This window comes from Thermobia domestica, chromosome 4, assembly GCF_964235325.1.
Source record: "Thermobia domestica chromosome 4, izTheDome1.hap1.1, whole genome shotgun sequence".
NCBI classification, from domain to species: domain Eukaryota; kingdom Metazoa; phylum Arthropoda; class Insecta; order Zygentoma; family Lepismatidae; genus Thermobia; species Thermobia domestica.
The window spans coordinates 20287245-20304414 of NC_137457.1; the positions used below are offsets into that span (position 1 = coordinate 20287245).

At 34.2% G+C, this 17170-nt stretch overlaps 1 protein-coding gene across 2 annotated transcripts in view; it reads right to left on the reverse strand.

Moving 5' to 3' along the window:
* Positions 1–17170, reverse strand: part of LOC145683270 (uncharacterized) — a 168890-nt gene that overhangs the window by 65376 nt on the left and 86344 nt on the right. For both annotated transcript variants that reach the window (XR_014130993.1, XM_081754636.1), the window contains exon 3: positions 5049–5139. Coding sequence is in view for 1 of the 2 variants with exons in the window: in XM_081754636.1 (XP_081610762.1) it covers positions 5049–5139 (91 nt within the window). In the remaining variant the exon portion in view is untranslated. The remainder of the gene's footprint in view (positions 1–5048; positions 5140–17170) is intronic.

The following is a 17170-nucleotide window of genomic DNA, read 5'->3' on the forward strand; positions in this document are numbered from 1 at the left end:
TATTTATAAAGTACAGGGTATAAGGATATGTCTGACTTTAAAGATTCGTATGTGAATTATAAATTGTTACTTAGAAGTTTAGAAGCACATGTCCCGGCGTTTTTAAATATTCGGTCCCACAATTTGAACAAGGAAACACTTAAATATATTTCGAATTTTCAGATTTTATGCTTATATATTTCTTAATTTTCTTAAGCAAAGATTGGAACACTCTGTGTGTCATATACTGAAACAAATTAATTACCGCTTCTTATTTTTTATAATGAATAATTGTATAGGAAATGTTATGTTTTACTCGAAATGCTCGAGCAAACATCATTCTGTATGACTTTCCTACGAATAATATAGATTAAAGATATAAAATAAAATATTTATTTAACGTTACAGTGCTTAGCTGTGAAATGTTTCTACTTTTTCCTTAAATATGCCCATTATTTACATTATAAAACATTTATGTTTAAAATTAATCATTGCTAAACACGGTTTAAGCTCATACCACAATCAATTATTATGCACAGATCAATTGTGTTAACTACTGTAATATCAATACATGATTTTAAAACCGTTCCAGTTGTATGCTTTAATATTTTGGTTATCCTATGCCCCCTAACGCTTGAATAAAATTATTACCGAAATGTGATATGTTCTTCATTTTTACTTAAGTTCCTGGTCATCTTTTATGATTGTATTCTGCAAGTGAAACAAGCATTTAGCTAACTGCAATCTTTTGATTAATTATTTATCTACAACAAGGCATTCAAATTTCCATATAAATATTAAGCAGATGGGAGTAACGATTAATTTCCCTTTTTTGGAGTTCGGCATTTCAAGACAATCCAAGTTCTTGTTTCGAGAAGCGATAAAATAATCACTTTAAATACTAAGCAAGTCTAATGTTCTGTACAGCAAAGGTCTTAAGAACTTATTTGGAAGGCGTTATTACGAAAGTGTCAACAAAATTATAATTTTTGTAGACCATGTACAACTTGTTGCATTTAAAATACTATAATACTCTCAAACGTGAAACTTAATCCTCCAACAATGATAACGCTTTAGTAGTAACTGTAATGTATAAAAACGTATTATAAATGACATAATCACAACAATGATACATATACTCAAACAATGACATGTACATATACATTGATAGATAGATACACACATTTATACATGGTGTTTCCAATCAACACGGACAACGTTTAGGTGACTTTATACGCAAAGATAAAACCAAAAGCATAGGTAACTTCGGGACAGAAATGCTTCGTTTTGGAGTTGTAAGCTGTCGAAAACATGAAAATGGAATGGAAAGCCCCAGAAGTTGTCGCTGAAACCTCATTGTCACATAATGCATCTGATTAAGCATCATTAGGAATGGAAATGAACACAATTTAAAGTGTTATGGACCAGATGGATAATACCTACGGGACTTCAACATTTGAATACCCAATATATATACGTACATTTATAATGAAATTATGTATGTTACAAATAAATATCTTGATCGTTATATATATTTTAAATAAATCGTTAAACTAATGAAAACGAAAGGTACACAACATAATGAAAACAAAATGCCCTGTCGAAAAACGAAAATAGTGCTATCATAGATGAGGCAAAAGTTTCAACTTAGCATAAAAGCATTTTGTTTCTTATTGCACTATATGCAAAAGTTCACAGATTTAAAATGCGCTACTAACGCTAAACATAAGAGTGAGATGTGTGGTACAGCGCTACACACTCTTGGCGTTACATGTGCTGAAAATGTAGAATCGAGAAATCTTATATATTGTAATAAATTGTAATAAATGAATCAGGGTATCTCATAATGGATTTAATTCAAATACAGAATAACGCCGACACTATAATATAGCCAAGTGTCAGAAGTGTTACTAAAGATTGATGCACTTGAAAAACAGAAGTGCCTGATGTCATTTCTACGTCCTGTATCATCACCGAAGCTATATTGAATGAGACCTACAGCGTAAAGTGTGAACCGAACCAATAAGAAAAACGAAAGGTCACACTGAAATGCAAGGTGAAAAGTACAACAAAAATCTCCATTTGCGATGAAGTATTGGAAATTTTGTGATGCCTAACAAGTCGATGGCCTAGCCTTCAAGACCACACGGCTATCACGGCCGATTGTAAATGAAATGAAGTTGTAATAAAACATATGTTGTGTATATGATGTGTAGGGAAGGATGTAAAGGATATATTAGATAACACGAAACTCATAAACGAAGAAAGTACTCCACTAAACTGTATAAGTACTCCACTAACCTGGAATATCAATTTACAAAATTATAAAAAAAAAATCAATTTTTTTCTTATCTTGCCTGTAAGATTTTGTCTTCGCGAGTTGTCTGCATATTCATCGGGCTACTGAGGTGTAGTGCCATCTCTTACTTTTTTCTAATGCATTCCTTTATTATCATCTGTTGTCACATATCAGATTTATTTATTGTGGATTTTGAGCACACTGTTCAACATTGGGCAACAGTGTACCACTATACTCCACTGTTAGTTTAGTAATAATAGTGCAACTTAAATTTGAGCAAATTTGTATGCGGTTCTATTAGAAAGTGTTTTCTATGTGTTGGCAAAACTGCTTCATCTATTGATAGTGTTAGCGGCTTTCGATATGTAATTTTGTTCTTGTCATGTTTTCTTGTGTTCTGATTGCTTTAATGATTTTAAAGATATTTACTTTAAAATTACACGATTCCGACATATTTTTGAATATTCGAATTTTGATATCCCGTAGGTCCTGGTCTTCTGGTCACAGAATCATTTTCATCCTTCATGGTGTTCTGCAAGATGTGTCATGTGACAATCAGATTTCAACGAGAACTTGTGGAACCTTCTCTTGTAAGTGAACTCTAACCCTACCACGATAGTTCAATACTTCTTTAGCTATAGAAATTTACAGTTCATTTCTTCATTATTTGGGCAGCGTACAACTCTGCAAAGGAGCATGTGTGCAGCAGCCGTATAATTGTGATGTTCTTAGTACACACTATTCAGATTTGTATACGTTCTACCGCACTGACACGCATATTTTCAAAAGTGACACGAGTAATTCGAACTAATATATGTATAACAGTATCAACAGTAGAGCAGTATTTTTCATGACATATACTCGATATCTGCGGCTCAAAATTCTAATAGTATATTTAAATCTACAGACAGCCGTACCACACTTTTAAAGATGACATGGATACGCCTTACAGGAAAGTATATTGTTGCATGTAGCAAATGATTCCTACGTCATTTCACACCTTTTTACTTAAATCTCATTAATTAATTTGTAATAGTAGGAAAAAGTGAACCATTTTCTGGAATCGAACTAACATTTTAAACTAAATGCAACATATTTTGTACCATTTTTATCAACTATTATTACTTATATTAATATTAAATATCTAATATACGGACATATTTCTCTGCTCCAAAACTCCTAAAACTATCATAGAGCATATCAAGTTAAATATTTTTCATCATTAAAAAAATAACGAGTGCAAATGTTAGGTTTATGCACATAAAAAGGAACTCATACTCAATGTTAATATCATGATGTGGTGTTTTGATATTGCTCAAAGAATTTTATATCGAAATATGTATTTTCTTCCATTAATACATGCCCAACTACGTAAATATCTTTCAGTAAATGTACGCAACCGTTAAGAATGTGATTGGTATGCCAAGGAAGAATAGGGAGGGATCGTATTGATGAAACCATTTAGTGAGACCTGTAGTTGTAATTAAAGCCCCTAGGGCCCCGGTAAGTGGTCAGGGGCTTTGATCAACATGATGGTAAGGGTGATTTTGTGGTGCTGACACAAGTACCTTATTTAGAACAATGATCGAGTTATATCTGTTCTTTGTATTTACTAATTCCCATAACGAGTAATTTTAACTAGCACAAGTTATTATTGCAATATTATAGAAGCAAAGGGAAGACATGTTAGATTCGAGATATAAACTATTATGCTGGATTCTGGAATACAAATTTGCTGATTTTTCCATTGTATCTACTTAATATTGCGTTAAGAATTCCATTTCTGGTACAAAGTGTGATTTTTGTTCAGTACCTGCAAACAATGTCGCGTAATATCTCTAAGAGTGTAAATTCGTAGAAACAAAATTTGTGTGTGAATAATATGGAGACTATCCTGTAGTTTTACGAGGAATTGTAGCTTTGTTATAATGTTTTGAAAAGAAAATTAATTTTGTGCTTTATATAGCAAAGTTTTTAATGCTTTGTTGTATTTTTTTTAAATGTGTCTTACTATTACGCACGTGATAATTTTTATTTATGTAATAAATATTATTCAGGAGATGATTCAAATTTCTCTTACAAGTTCATACAGTGATGATGAAATGGAAAATGAATATGACTAAAATTGTGCCTGCAATTCGGCATTAAGTAGCATATATGTTGATAGAACATTTCGGTAGATACTTATACTAATTGTTTTGAAAATATTGCATCAATAAAAGTGAGTGATTGGTTGAAAATGATTATTAGAAAGAATAGAAAATTTCATTCTTTGGAAATTGTCGAATATTTAAATCAATTATACTTTTATTTGCTTGCAATACCTCACAGTAGGAAGAGTAAAAATCTTGATTATTCCTGTACTGTACATACATGTACTTGATATTCTACTGTGAAATTAATTTAAATTTCCAAATATAGCTTCAAGTATTGGTCAGTCTTCAGGGTGTTGGATTGTAATAATTATCAAATCAATTATAAGTTAGTTCATAGCATTTATGCTTCATTACACCACATACCTCTTCGGAGGGCTTACATGGAATAAGATCCATTGCTCAAAGCTATATTATTAGCACTAAAAGCAATTGGGTTAATGTGTCTTGAGGTATTGTTGAAACCAGGCGCATGGCCGCTTGATTAGTTCACATGAAAATTAATTACGAATATATATATATATAATTTGTCCTGTGTGGGCAACAATAATAACTTGTAAACGATTAAACAAAGATTATCTTAAATCACTGGATCATTTACATGTAATAAAACTTACTTATTCGACTATCCTTAACTTTTTCTGGACTCCATTTTACTATTTGAAACACAAGAACAATAAATGCTATTGACGCAGCTATTCCGAAAATCTGAAAAGAAAAAAAACGTATTCAAATATAATACTATACACATGCAATAAGTCTGAGAGTGGTTGCCGAAACACGTTAAAAGTACACAGGGTAGGTTACAATAGATATATATGTTATAGTTGCATATGACGTTTATGGCAATCTGTTAGACGTCACATATATCCATTAAAATTTAACTAGGACTTGCTACCTTAGCAGAACTGTAACATAACGAAGTACACCTAAGTGATGTAATATATGTGTTAACACAATACGTTATGTACCAACTATAACTTTAAATATTTGTTGCAAAACATTAATGTTGCTATACCTATAAGATAATTACTTATTAACGAATTATAGTATCAAATTAGTCTCTGTTACCACTAAATAACGTTTTAAAACGATCGATACGAATAGAGTATATTGTAATAGCATTATTATTTTGTACGTTAATCCGAAAACTTTCTACTTAAACTTAAGGTAAGGGAAATGTGGAAGTACAGCGAAGTGTGGCAATATATTTGTTAAATTGTATGTAGCAGTTGTAACATTATATATTTGTTATAAGACAATAATGTTACTATACTTATCAGATAACTAAGGTGCGTTGCAAAATGAAACGAATGTTGCAAGATATCGTCATATTATGTGTTCAGAAAGAAACGGGATATAGAAGGGAGTATGAATGAAACAGTGTCATATTTGTGTTACGCAAAAACATGTATTGTACAAATAGACACGTACAGAGGACAGGGCGAAACGAACATAAAAAACATCCCAATAGAAGTGGAACAAAATGATACGAACGCAGAGATGTCAGTGTAATAATATATATGTAGGTCGCTGTTATTAACCAGAGAGAGCGCTGGAAGCGAAAGCGATACATATAGCACACGAGTGACAAAAGTGTAAGGTAGTGTATGGTTTTTCGGCGAAGACATCTGAGTTTGGTGGTGAGGAGAAGAACCACAATGGGTCGTGGCAAAGCATTGTCTGAGTGCGAAAGGGGGCAATTAGTGGCATATAAAGAAGTGGTATTTGCTAATGAAATTGCACTTCGAATTGGGCGGAGTGCTTGTGTATTGAACAATTGTCTTAAGCTTATGATGAGGTATTGGATCAGAGTAAAGAAAAAATCACTAAGGCCGCGTAAAGTAAAGACAGGTTGTTCGAAAGCTAACTTGTTGTGGAATATTCCTTAAAGAGTTGGAACGAAATCCTAACATTCCAGTACATTAATCCATCCTATCAAGAGCTGTGAAACACTGCAATCTTCTCTAATATAAGAAGTGCCATCGTTAGTTACGAGTCTCCGCGCAACATAAGGAGCGACGGCTAAATTGGGCAAAACACATGTAATCTAGAAGCATGATTTGCTTCAAATCATCTTCACTGACAAAAAGAAGTTTAATTTGGATGGTCCCGATACTACTGGCGATACTACTGGCACGATCTGAGGAAGGAGGAACAAATTGTCTGTAAGAGACAGCAAGGCTACTCGAGAATGGTTTTGGGGAGCTTTGGTTATTATGGTACAAAAACAATCTTGCATTTCCTAAATCTCGTATGGCGTGAACAACGTACCAAACAATACTTGTTGACAATTTGTTGCATTTTCCGCGCGATGTGGTGGTTCGAATGGATCTTCCAACATGACAATGCCGAATGGATCTTCCAAATCCCCAGACATAAACCCGATGGAAAATCTATGGGGAACATTATGTACGCCAACGGTAAATATATGTGAATCTACTGCAAATGCTGGTAGACAACATGTTTAACCGATTGTTGAAGTTGTTGTTACGAATCAGCTAATTTATTAGCCATTACAATTGGGTTTTGTATTATATTCGAATCATTTTGTAACATTTTTATCGTATTGCCTTTCTTATATTTTAAATTTAATAAGCCGCGGAAATGAGTGAACAATTCACAGCCTGTACACATATTCTCCCTGTGCATCTCTACGTATAATGTATTAGCTCCATGAAATGAGTTGACTAAAGTTATGTCACATGTTTAGAACGTTAGTAACATTTTGCAATATACCTTAGATAGTAGCAATTATTAGAACATATTACTTTCTGTTACCTCTAAAAAATCTTCTGAAAAGATTGATAGGAATAGTGTATATTGTAATACCATTATTGTTTTGTAGGTTATTCCCAAGTCTTTCACATTTAATTGAAATTTAACATAACGACAAAATATGGAAGTAAAGCCAAATATAGCAATGTATTTGTTATTTCGTATTTATTTAACATTTATAACTTTTACGTTTGTTATAAGACAATAATGCTAATATACTTTTAACGTAACTATATACTGAAGAATTAAAGACATAAAATACTTTCTTTTCCACTAAATAACGTTAGGAAAAGATAGACTGTAAGGTTATTCATTGGGGTTTGAAACTTAACGTTAACATGACTATATAGTAATTACAAATTAACTAACTATATGGCCTATGGAACCCGGAGGTTCAATGCCGCGTTCACAAGAGCTATCCACTGATTTCTATCCTTAGCTAATTGCATCCAGTTTCTACTTTGTATTCAAATCTCGGCGAGATCCATGTTAATATTGTCCTCCCATCTGAGCCTAGGTCTTCCTAATGGTCGTTTTCCGATTGGTCTTCCAGTCAAGACTTTGAAAGCTTATCTACTGTCTTCTATTCTAGCTACATGAGCCGCCCACCTAAGCCTGCTACACTTGACGACCCTAACAATGTTGTGTAAACCGTATAAATTATATAGTTCCTCGTTATGAAGTTTCCGCCATTCCCCATTCCCGTTCCTCTTGTGTCCAGATATTCGTCTCAGATTCTTGTACTCAAATACTTTCATTCTATGTTCTTTCATCAGAGTTAGCAACCATGTGACGCAACCATACAGAACAACAGGTATGATTACCGTTTTGTATATTTTAAGCTTCAGATTCCTCGATAGAATTGGCGACTGCAAGAGATTTTGAACCGAGTAGTAATACGAATTCCCAGCCTTTAGTCAACATTTAATTTCTTCGTGAACATGATTTTCCTCTATTAATACTGATCCTTAATATTTGAAAGTATTCACTTTTTCTAAAGCATTATTTAATATTTTAACGCATACATAATCTCCCGTATTACGGTCCCGACGCACTTCCATGTATTTAGTTTTCTCTCCACTTGCTTCTAAACCTATGTCCCTGCAAGCATTTAATAAGATCTCTGCATTTCTTTCTATTGTCCTCCTGTCATTCCCTATTAAATTTACATCATCAGCATAACCTGGTGAATACCGTTAAACTCTTTCCCTGATTGCTATCTGTGATTTTCCTTATAGCGTATTCCAGAACAAAGTTAAATAATAGTGGAGACAACGCATCTCCTTGTTTCAGGCCATTCTCAACGTGAAAGGTCCAGGACAAAACTTTTCCTACCGGACTTTACTTTGGGATTGATTTAAACATATTTTAATTAATCTAATTAGCTTTCTCGGTATTACAAGTTCTGTAAGAACTTTGTATAATGTTTGTCTCCTAATCTTTCTAAAATCATTAAATAGTTGATGTACCGGGGTATTTTATTCCCACATTTTTTCCTAGTATTTGGTGAATGGTAAATATTGGTCGATAGTTGATCGATTTCGTCTAAATCCGCACTGATAATTTGCAATAATTTCATCTGCGTATGAGGCCAATCTTGCTAATAAAATGTTTGAAAGGATTTTATAAGATGTTGACAAAAGAGATAATTATTACATTCACTTTTGTCGCCTTTCTTGTGAATTGGAACAATGATCGATTCTTTCCACTCTTGTGGCAATTCTTCGTTGTTCCATATAAGGAGAATGAGTTTGTGTATCTTGTTCCACAATTTTTCGCTTATAGCTAAAATTAACTCAGTCGGAATTTCATCTACACCGGAGATATGTGTTTCTTTAATTTTTTATAGCGGTCTTTACGTCTATTCGGTTGGGTTCTGGAATGTACGGTTCTACGGTTTATATCTGTTTCTCCAATCACACTTGTTTTTGGCTGGGTGTTAAGCAAATCGTCAAAGAAATCTTTCCGTCTATTTAAGATCCTATCCGTATCTGTGAGAACTGCACCGTCAGATTTCTTCAATATATAAGCACGAGGTTGATAGCCATTCTTAAATTCGCTGATCCCCTTATACATGTCCCGGATGTTTTTATTTTTAGTATTATCTTCAATATCCTTAATTTTAGCTTTCACAAATCGTGTTTCTTTGTTCTAAAGTTTTGAAAGTTTCTCGCCTGATATCTGCGAAATTTTGTGTAGTTATTTCATTCATTCGGATTTTGTAGCCAGTGTAATTTTGTCTGCTTTCTCTTCTCTATTAGTTTAATGCATTCCTGGTTGAACTATGGTTTGTTCCTACGATTTTCCGCTTGTCACGATTTTTATTTTCCTGAAATGTTAATGATAGCTCTAATTTCAATCCAGGTATCTTCAACACTAGTGCATTCCGAATCCTCTAAAGCTGGGAATATATTCGAAACTTCTATCTGGTATTCCTCTCTTACTTGGATATCTTCTAATTTCTTTAAATGAAATCACTCCGTCTTTGGACATTGAATATTACCTTTATTCAACGATAATCTCTCTCGTATTATCGCTGCTACCAGGTATTGATCAGTGTCACAATCAGCCCCTCTAAACGACCGGACACCAATTATGTTAGATTGCCTTCTTCTATCTATTAAAACCTGATCAATATGATTATGTGTTTTTCCGTCTGATGATGTCCAAGTGTATTTATAAACGTCGAGATGTAGGAAATTTGTACTCTTCACTATTAGGTTTTTGGGTGTTTCGAAGTTCACGAGTCTAACACTAGTGCCATTACTTTCCTTATGCAGATTTTCGTACCCTATAATTGGTTTGAAAATATCCGAAATCCCCGAATAGAATTTTCATTTGGTATCGCGGGAGTTGGTCAAATATCCGCTCCACTTCGTCGTAAAAACTGTCTTTTATATCGTCATCCTTATCTTCAGTTGGGGTATGTACTTTTGAAACAATAATATCACACCACCGCCCTTTAAGAGTAATAAAAGAAAGTCTGTCAGTAACAAATTCAACCCGTTTAATTGCGGGTAATATTTGTTTGTGAACGAGAATCCCTATTCCTAACTTGTGATTTTTATTTACTTCCCCGTATTCGTTTGTGAACGAGAAACCGTATTCCTAACTGGTGATTTTCATTTACTTCTCCGTACAACAACGTAAAATTTCAGGAATTTACAGATCCATTTCCTTCTCACCTATCTTCCTGAACTCCTACAAGGTCCTTCCTGTATTTATCTAACTCACTGGTTACGGATTTTAACACGCCTGCCCTATAAAAACTTCTAATATTCCATGTTCCAAATCTCATGTCAATTTTCTTTGGGTGAGATCGTGCCAAGTTATCAGTCCTTGTCCAAGGCTTTTGTGATTATTTCTGAACGTTTTTTCTACAGGATGAGGTGTTTAACCTTACCCAAACTCCCAAGCAGGAAGACCACTTCTAGTCGGCTGTCCGCGACTGCTTATTCAGTATATTCGTAGCTAACCTCTATATCTAGAGGCCTTCTCCTCGATCCGCAACCTGAGTACGCGCCATGCCGTGGTGACAGGAACCCACGTTACACGGGGCTTCCACTTATGTATTTTAAATTATTTATTCTTTTATCTTGTACTTTTGCTTTTGTTTTCTTCTTCTTTACAGTTAGCAGCTCTTTTGTTCATTTGAAACCGATTCGTTTTAGCCTGTTATTCTTTTAATCTTGGAGTCTTGAACAACCGAGTCGATCGTCACGGGGACATATAGCCTCGTCCCCATTTACTCCCTACTCGTTCCATTTTTCTTACTCTACAGCATACAGTTTTCTGGTCCCATCGCTACATTTATTATCGGAAAGATTTTATTTTCTTTTACTACAGCTCTTTTCTTTTACCAAAGTTAATTTGGAGTTTTAGCTTCAGCGAAAACGGCAAAACTTCACTTGCAAAGCAACCTGTAAAACGAAATGCTATGTACAATAAATTAATTTCCTTTCCTTTATGACTTGTAAGATATATTATTTGAAGGCCTTATGTTTGTAACTATTTTCTCATACTTTTTGGGACCTACTACAGATGCGTCTTAAAACTGGAGTAGCTTAAATTGTATATTGCATATCTCATATACAGGGTTGCCGAAAGTATGAAAACGAATGAATAAATTTAGAATACTATCAAAACTATGAAATCGAGCTTTGCTGGTGTGATACATGACAGAATGGAAATATTCCGCTCTACATGAGAGCCTCTGCGTCATTTTGGAAATGGTGCGGCCAACCTGTTCACCTCTAGTTCATCTTCTATTCAATACAATTTTCAACTTGAGCCTGCATACCTACGATTCGCCGTTCTAGCGAGCTATATCGAGAATGCACTCGTACTCGGAACTCATAAACTTTTCATCATCATCTATAATTGCAACCCACTGTTGCAATTATCCCAATTATCTCATATCTCAAGGCATACGTACTGAGAATCTGGGTTAAAACTTGTAGTACTCTCATAGATACTAGCCAATCTTCAAATTTCGGAAACGTTTCAAGGCTCTCTGAACTAAATATACTAAATCTCACTGAAACGAAGGAGAAGTTGTATTATGTCGTATGATAGAAATTGATCTAACCGTTTACTTTACATTCCTATAAAAGGATAAAAGTAATTGTCGCATACATTATCGCTGCATTGCGGGTCGAACGAAACGGTCCAAGTGGGGTAGCTAGAGTAAGCAGCTGAGCTAATGGTGAGATCGGGAGATGTAGTAAGTTGGTGAGGACGTGGCAGACGATTGGGAGTGCCATTATTGGGAAAAGTACAGGTAAGGTGGCGCTGCAGTGTAAGGTGATAAAGGTGAGGCAAAAATAGAAAGACAAAAGGGAAGGATGGCACTAGATAATAAAAGGTAAAGTAACACAGATATCACTATGTTAGAACAAAAAATGACTACCAAGCACTGGGTGTAGTTTCGACAATGGTACAATACAAAATTCACTTTGAACAACCAGCTTTGCTTGTTCACTTGCTGCTATGTGCTGTATTGCCTTCATGAAATGGAGCGGAATGTCTGGATTGTTGTGTTTAAAACCACCGCAAAAAAAGAGAAAAACAAGCATCAGTTACACGAAGGGAATGAAATAAAGAATAATACATATCCCTTTGAGTTAGTATTTGAAATCCTGAAGATATATTCGAGCGTGTACTTTTTTATTCCTACAAACGAATAAAGGGAATTATCTAATACTTTCACACCGAAAATATTTAAACGCACACACTTCTTCTCTGTGTAATCGCTTGTTTCAGTTGTGCTTAAAACACAATAATAATAATAATAATAATAATAATAATAATAATAATAATAATAATAATAATAATAATAATAATTATTATTATTATTATTATTAGTAGTAGTAGTAGTAGTAGTAGTAGTAGTAGTAGTAGTAGTAGTAGTAGTAGTAGTAGCAGCAGCAGCAGTAGTAGTAGTAGTATTTTGCTGTTTTAGGACCAATACATGTCCACACACTAAGAAGCTAAATGGAGTTTTTGTTATGAAGCATAGCAAATAGTACATAATTATAAACAAGGGAAACAATCCTTGGATGTTTCTTGATAACACATGAGTTTTGATTCAGAATATGTAACTATGGTAGGCTTCCAAACCATGCAAATTCAATAACAAAACCAAATTTAATACCAGAAAACACATTAGACAGAGGCTGAGTCGATTCCGGAAAATCGATTCTTGATATCTCTTACTGTTTCCGTTGCAGGGAAATTACATTGGAACCTCAAGTAATAGTAAATTTCTCTCTTTTCATCTTTTTACCCTACGTGCACCAAGGGGGGTTAAAAATGTCCACCCTTTTAATAAATAACTATTTTTATGGGTATCTCCTTAGTTTCACGTCATAACTGAGGTTTTGTGTAAAAAATATAATGTAAATTGTAGTTTCTGATTCTCAATGACTTTAATTTCTAAAAATTAACCTATTCTTTAAAATGGTTTTCGTGGTAGACATAAAGTACCCATCCTTGGTGCAGTATGCCACCATAATATACAAGATGTTATATCAAGTTAAAGTTTAAAATTCTGATGCTAGGCGTTGCTGCGGGCACAGCTGATACAAAGTGTCATTCACTAATGGTGGTCTGCCAATCGCAGCTACGAAACCATGCTTACACACTAGGTACAGTACATTGTGGCAAACACTTGAGAATCATGATACTTCAGTGGAAAGTATGAATAAATAAACAGCACACGATTTGGCTTCCTTCTGAAAGCAAATGTAAGGTATTTTATTTCAGATAGTGACATTAAGCGGGAACTGTCAATGAACACAGACGACAGTAGCTCTGTATCTAGTGCGGATGAAATTCTAAGTGAAAGTGAAGATCAATTGAGCGATGTAGACAACGGTAATTATGATAAGGAATTCGAAGAAATGAATAATAGTGATGACTGTAGTGACGATGAAGGCTGGAGTTCCCCTTCATCGGGCATGGCATACATTGCTAAAAATGGCTGAGTGTATACAAAAGAAGCTATCCGTCATATACGCAAAACGCAACCAGATATTATAAGTGAAAAATCAGGCTTACGACTACCAGGAAAACTAAGCAGTGTAACAGAGTCATTTTCAAAACTTTTTTCGAAAGACATTTTGTCACTGATTTAAATACACTAATGAAGAGGCGCGTAGAAGAAATGTTGCTGAAACCAATGAGACTGAAATGCTGGCTTTGATTGGAGTTTTGATTTTGATGGGTATAAATAACGACAACAATCTGAACTATCATGATTTACCATGATCAAAAGAACATGGTAGGTCGTCATATATAGCAAGCATGAGTCAAAATCGATTCACTTCGCTTCTAAGATTTCTCAGATTTGATGATAAAAGTACAAGAGGAGCACAGACAAATTTGCTGCGTTACGTAAAATATTACAGCTTACAAATGAAACGTTTACCAAGCACTACAAAGCTGGCCAAAACACTGTTGTCGGTGAAATGCTTTCGTCATTCAGGGGAAGATGCCCGTCTAAGGTGTTCATGAAAGATAAGCCCAAAACGTGCGGGATATTGGTAAGAATGTTAGCAGAGTGTGAACAGCGTTATGTCCTCAATACGGAAGTTTATGTCTTCAAAGTAGGAGGATTGACCCCTCAATTCTTCTACTCTGAAGAAATAGTGAAACGTCTTGCTCCTATTGTAAATACAGAACGCAATGTGACAACTGATAAGTATTATAAATATGTAGAGCTTGCGGAGGAATTGTACAGAGACTACTGTATAATCTTACTCTAGTTGGAACAATGCAGTGCAAAAGGAAGCGCATTCCAGAAGAACTGAAGGCAGAGAATTACACTCCAAAATATTTGCATTTACGGATGCTGCTTCTGGTAATTCAGCAGTCACACTTGTGTCGTACATTGTTCGGGAAAAAAAGAAAGTACTAGTCATGCTCTCGACACAGCATATAGATACAAAATTCGATGAAACTGATAAAAACTAGTCCGATATTATATTGTTTTATAACTCAACCAAAGGCGGAGTGGACTCCATTGATCAAATGGCCAGAAAATATACCACCAAAAGGAACGCACGAAGATGGCCATTATCTGTGTATTTTTCGTTGTTGGATATCATTTGTATCAATCATATACTATATACGTGATGAATGTTCCAGAGTGGCGTAAAAATCTAACAAACGGTATAGTTTGTTCCAACAAGTGGCATGAAGCTTATCAAAGAAAATGTACAGGAAAGAGCTAAGGATTCAAGTGGTCTCCAGAATCACGTTGTCACAGCAATAGAAAATATTTTGGGACACACAATCACGAAAAGTGTTACCAAAGTGAAAGAACCAAAAACAGGAAGAGGAAGATGTGTTATTTGTTGCAAAGAAGCAAGATAAAAAAAAAATATTCAATTGAAGAAACTTGCAAAAACAACAATTTTATGCGCAAAATGTGAAGCATTTGTTTGTGAAAAAGAGTTAAAAACCAGCGTATGCCTCGCTTGTAAAAGCAATATTATTGATTCAGAGTAACTGACAATGAGTTTTGGCAGGCAATATAAGAAAATAATGTTTACTCTGTAGCTTTCACCAATGAAAAAAGTTATATTGGTACTACCATATCCTTATTCTTGTAATTAGGAAAATATGCTAATAGCATTTTTTTGCTTTTAAAATATATTGTGAGCATAACAAATAAAAATGTTAACATGCTTAATAATTGTTCTTTTCGTAGCCTTTAATCGTCTTGCTTTATGTTTAGTACAAAAAAATAGAAAATTACCTTCTCTCTGACATATAATTATTTATGTGGTGGACATTTTTTGACCCTCCCTTGGTGCACTGTGTTACGCGCAACCACTTGGTGCACGTATGGTTAATAGAGAGAAACAGGTAGACTTAGTACTATTTTATAAGATGGCATATCAATTATAAAGAAAACTACGTATATGTCTATTACCGTTTTAGTTTCATGACCATTTTGTTGAAACCGAAAATCACCCATTTATACGAATTTCGGCTTAAGTTGAGTGATATCATAGTAAAAAGAACCTATTCTTGGGACGCTCATTCGATTCTCGGAAACTACTTTCCTATTTCTCTTATCGTTTTGGTTTTACAAATCTCAAATTGAAATAAGAAATAATAGAAAATTCCTACCACTTTCGGTTTCAGTAGATAAAGAAGTTTTAAAATAATATCTCTCCAATTGGTATTTAAATATTGTCTCCGAAAACCAATTGAAACCGGACAGTAATAGTAAACTTGAACCACTTATGGTTTTACTAGAGAGAAATTAGCAAACCTGCTATCTTTTCTTGAAACGTTAAATTATTTACCGAAAATAAATTCTAGCTGTCTCTAATCGTTTCCGTTTAATACCTGTTTAAAGTGAAAACGGAAATGCTCAATTTGATCCATTTCTGGTTTAAATAGAGATATGTTCGCGGAGATGGGACCTATTTTTGTGACAATAAATTGATTCTCAAAAGCCGCTTCTCGATATCTCTTGCCGGGTTTGCTTCATAAAAATCAAATCTAAACCTGAAGTAGTACCTACAGTAACTCCATACCTACTCCAGTTTAAGACGATGTAAAAGTATTTACACAATATCTCTCCGTGAGACGCTAAATCGATTCCCAAAAGCTGCTTGTCGCTATCTATTATCATTTATGTCTTATGGCTCTTTATGGTTTTGGTTCCAAAAGTCAAATTGTATCTAGAAATAACAGTAAATTTGTACCACTTCTGATTATTAGTATGTTATTTGTTATAATGAATTAATATTTGAAAATAATTACCAAGTGTTTTGGTTATTTAAGTTCAGATTTCTTTTGCATCATCATGGCTATATGAGACGTGAATATATTTATTTACTATTTTGAAGGGGCCATTATTACGATGATAGTTTACGTAGGCTAAATGACAAAAGGCTTATTTCAAGATGGAAAGGTCATTAGTTTTTTTTTGGGGGGGGGGGCTTGTCATGCATGCTTGTGTTGCAAACACTATGTCCTTGGCTTTGAGAATTTTACTATCTCCTAACTTGGCACTGAACATTTTACTTCATCGTTCAATTCTATCACTCAATAACCATCTGGTTTAGCATTTATAGCACAATCGTGGAATATTACCTTAAACATCTAGCTTCATTTCACTGAAAAAGACCAATAATGCACTCTGTTGTCACACCTGACAGAACTTACTTGTTCGTAGAATTAGTGTTACTACTCAACCCGTTCTCCTCAAGGGGATAGCCCAAATCGGTTGTAAAAATTATCCTTCAAGCTCTAGTTGATCTAGATCCTGTACTCACAAAATAATAATAAACTCTAGCAAAAACAGTAGAGAAGATCACGTAATATTTCCTCAACTAATATGAAAACCAAAAGTAGTATTAAATTTTTACCCCTTCTTGTTCTAGTTGAGATATCCGATTCGAGATTAAATATTTTTAAGACATTCAATTGTTTAGATAAATTC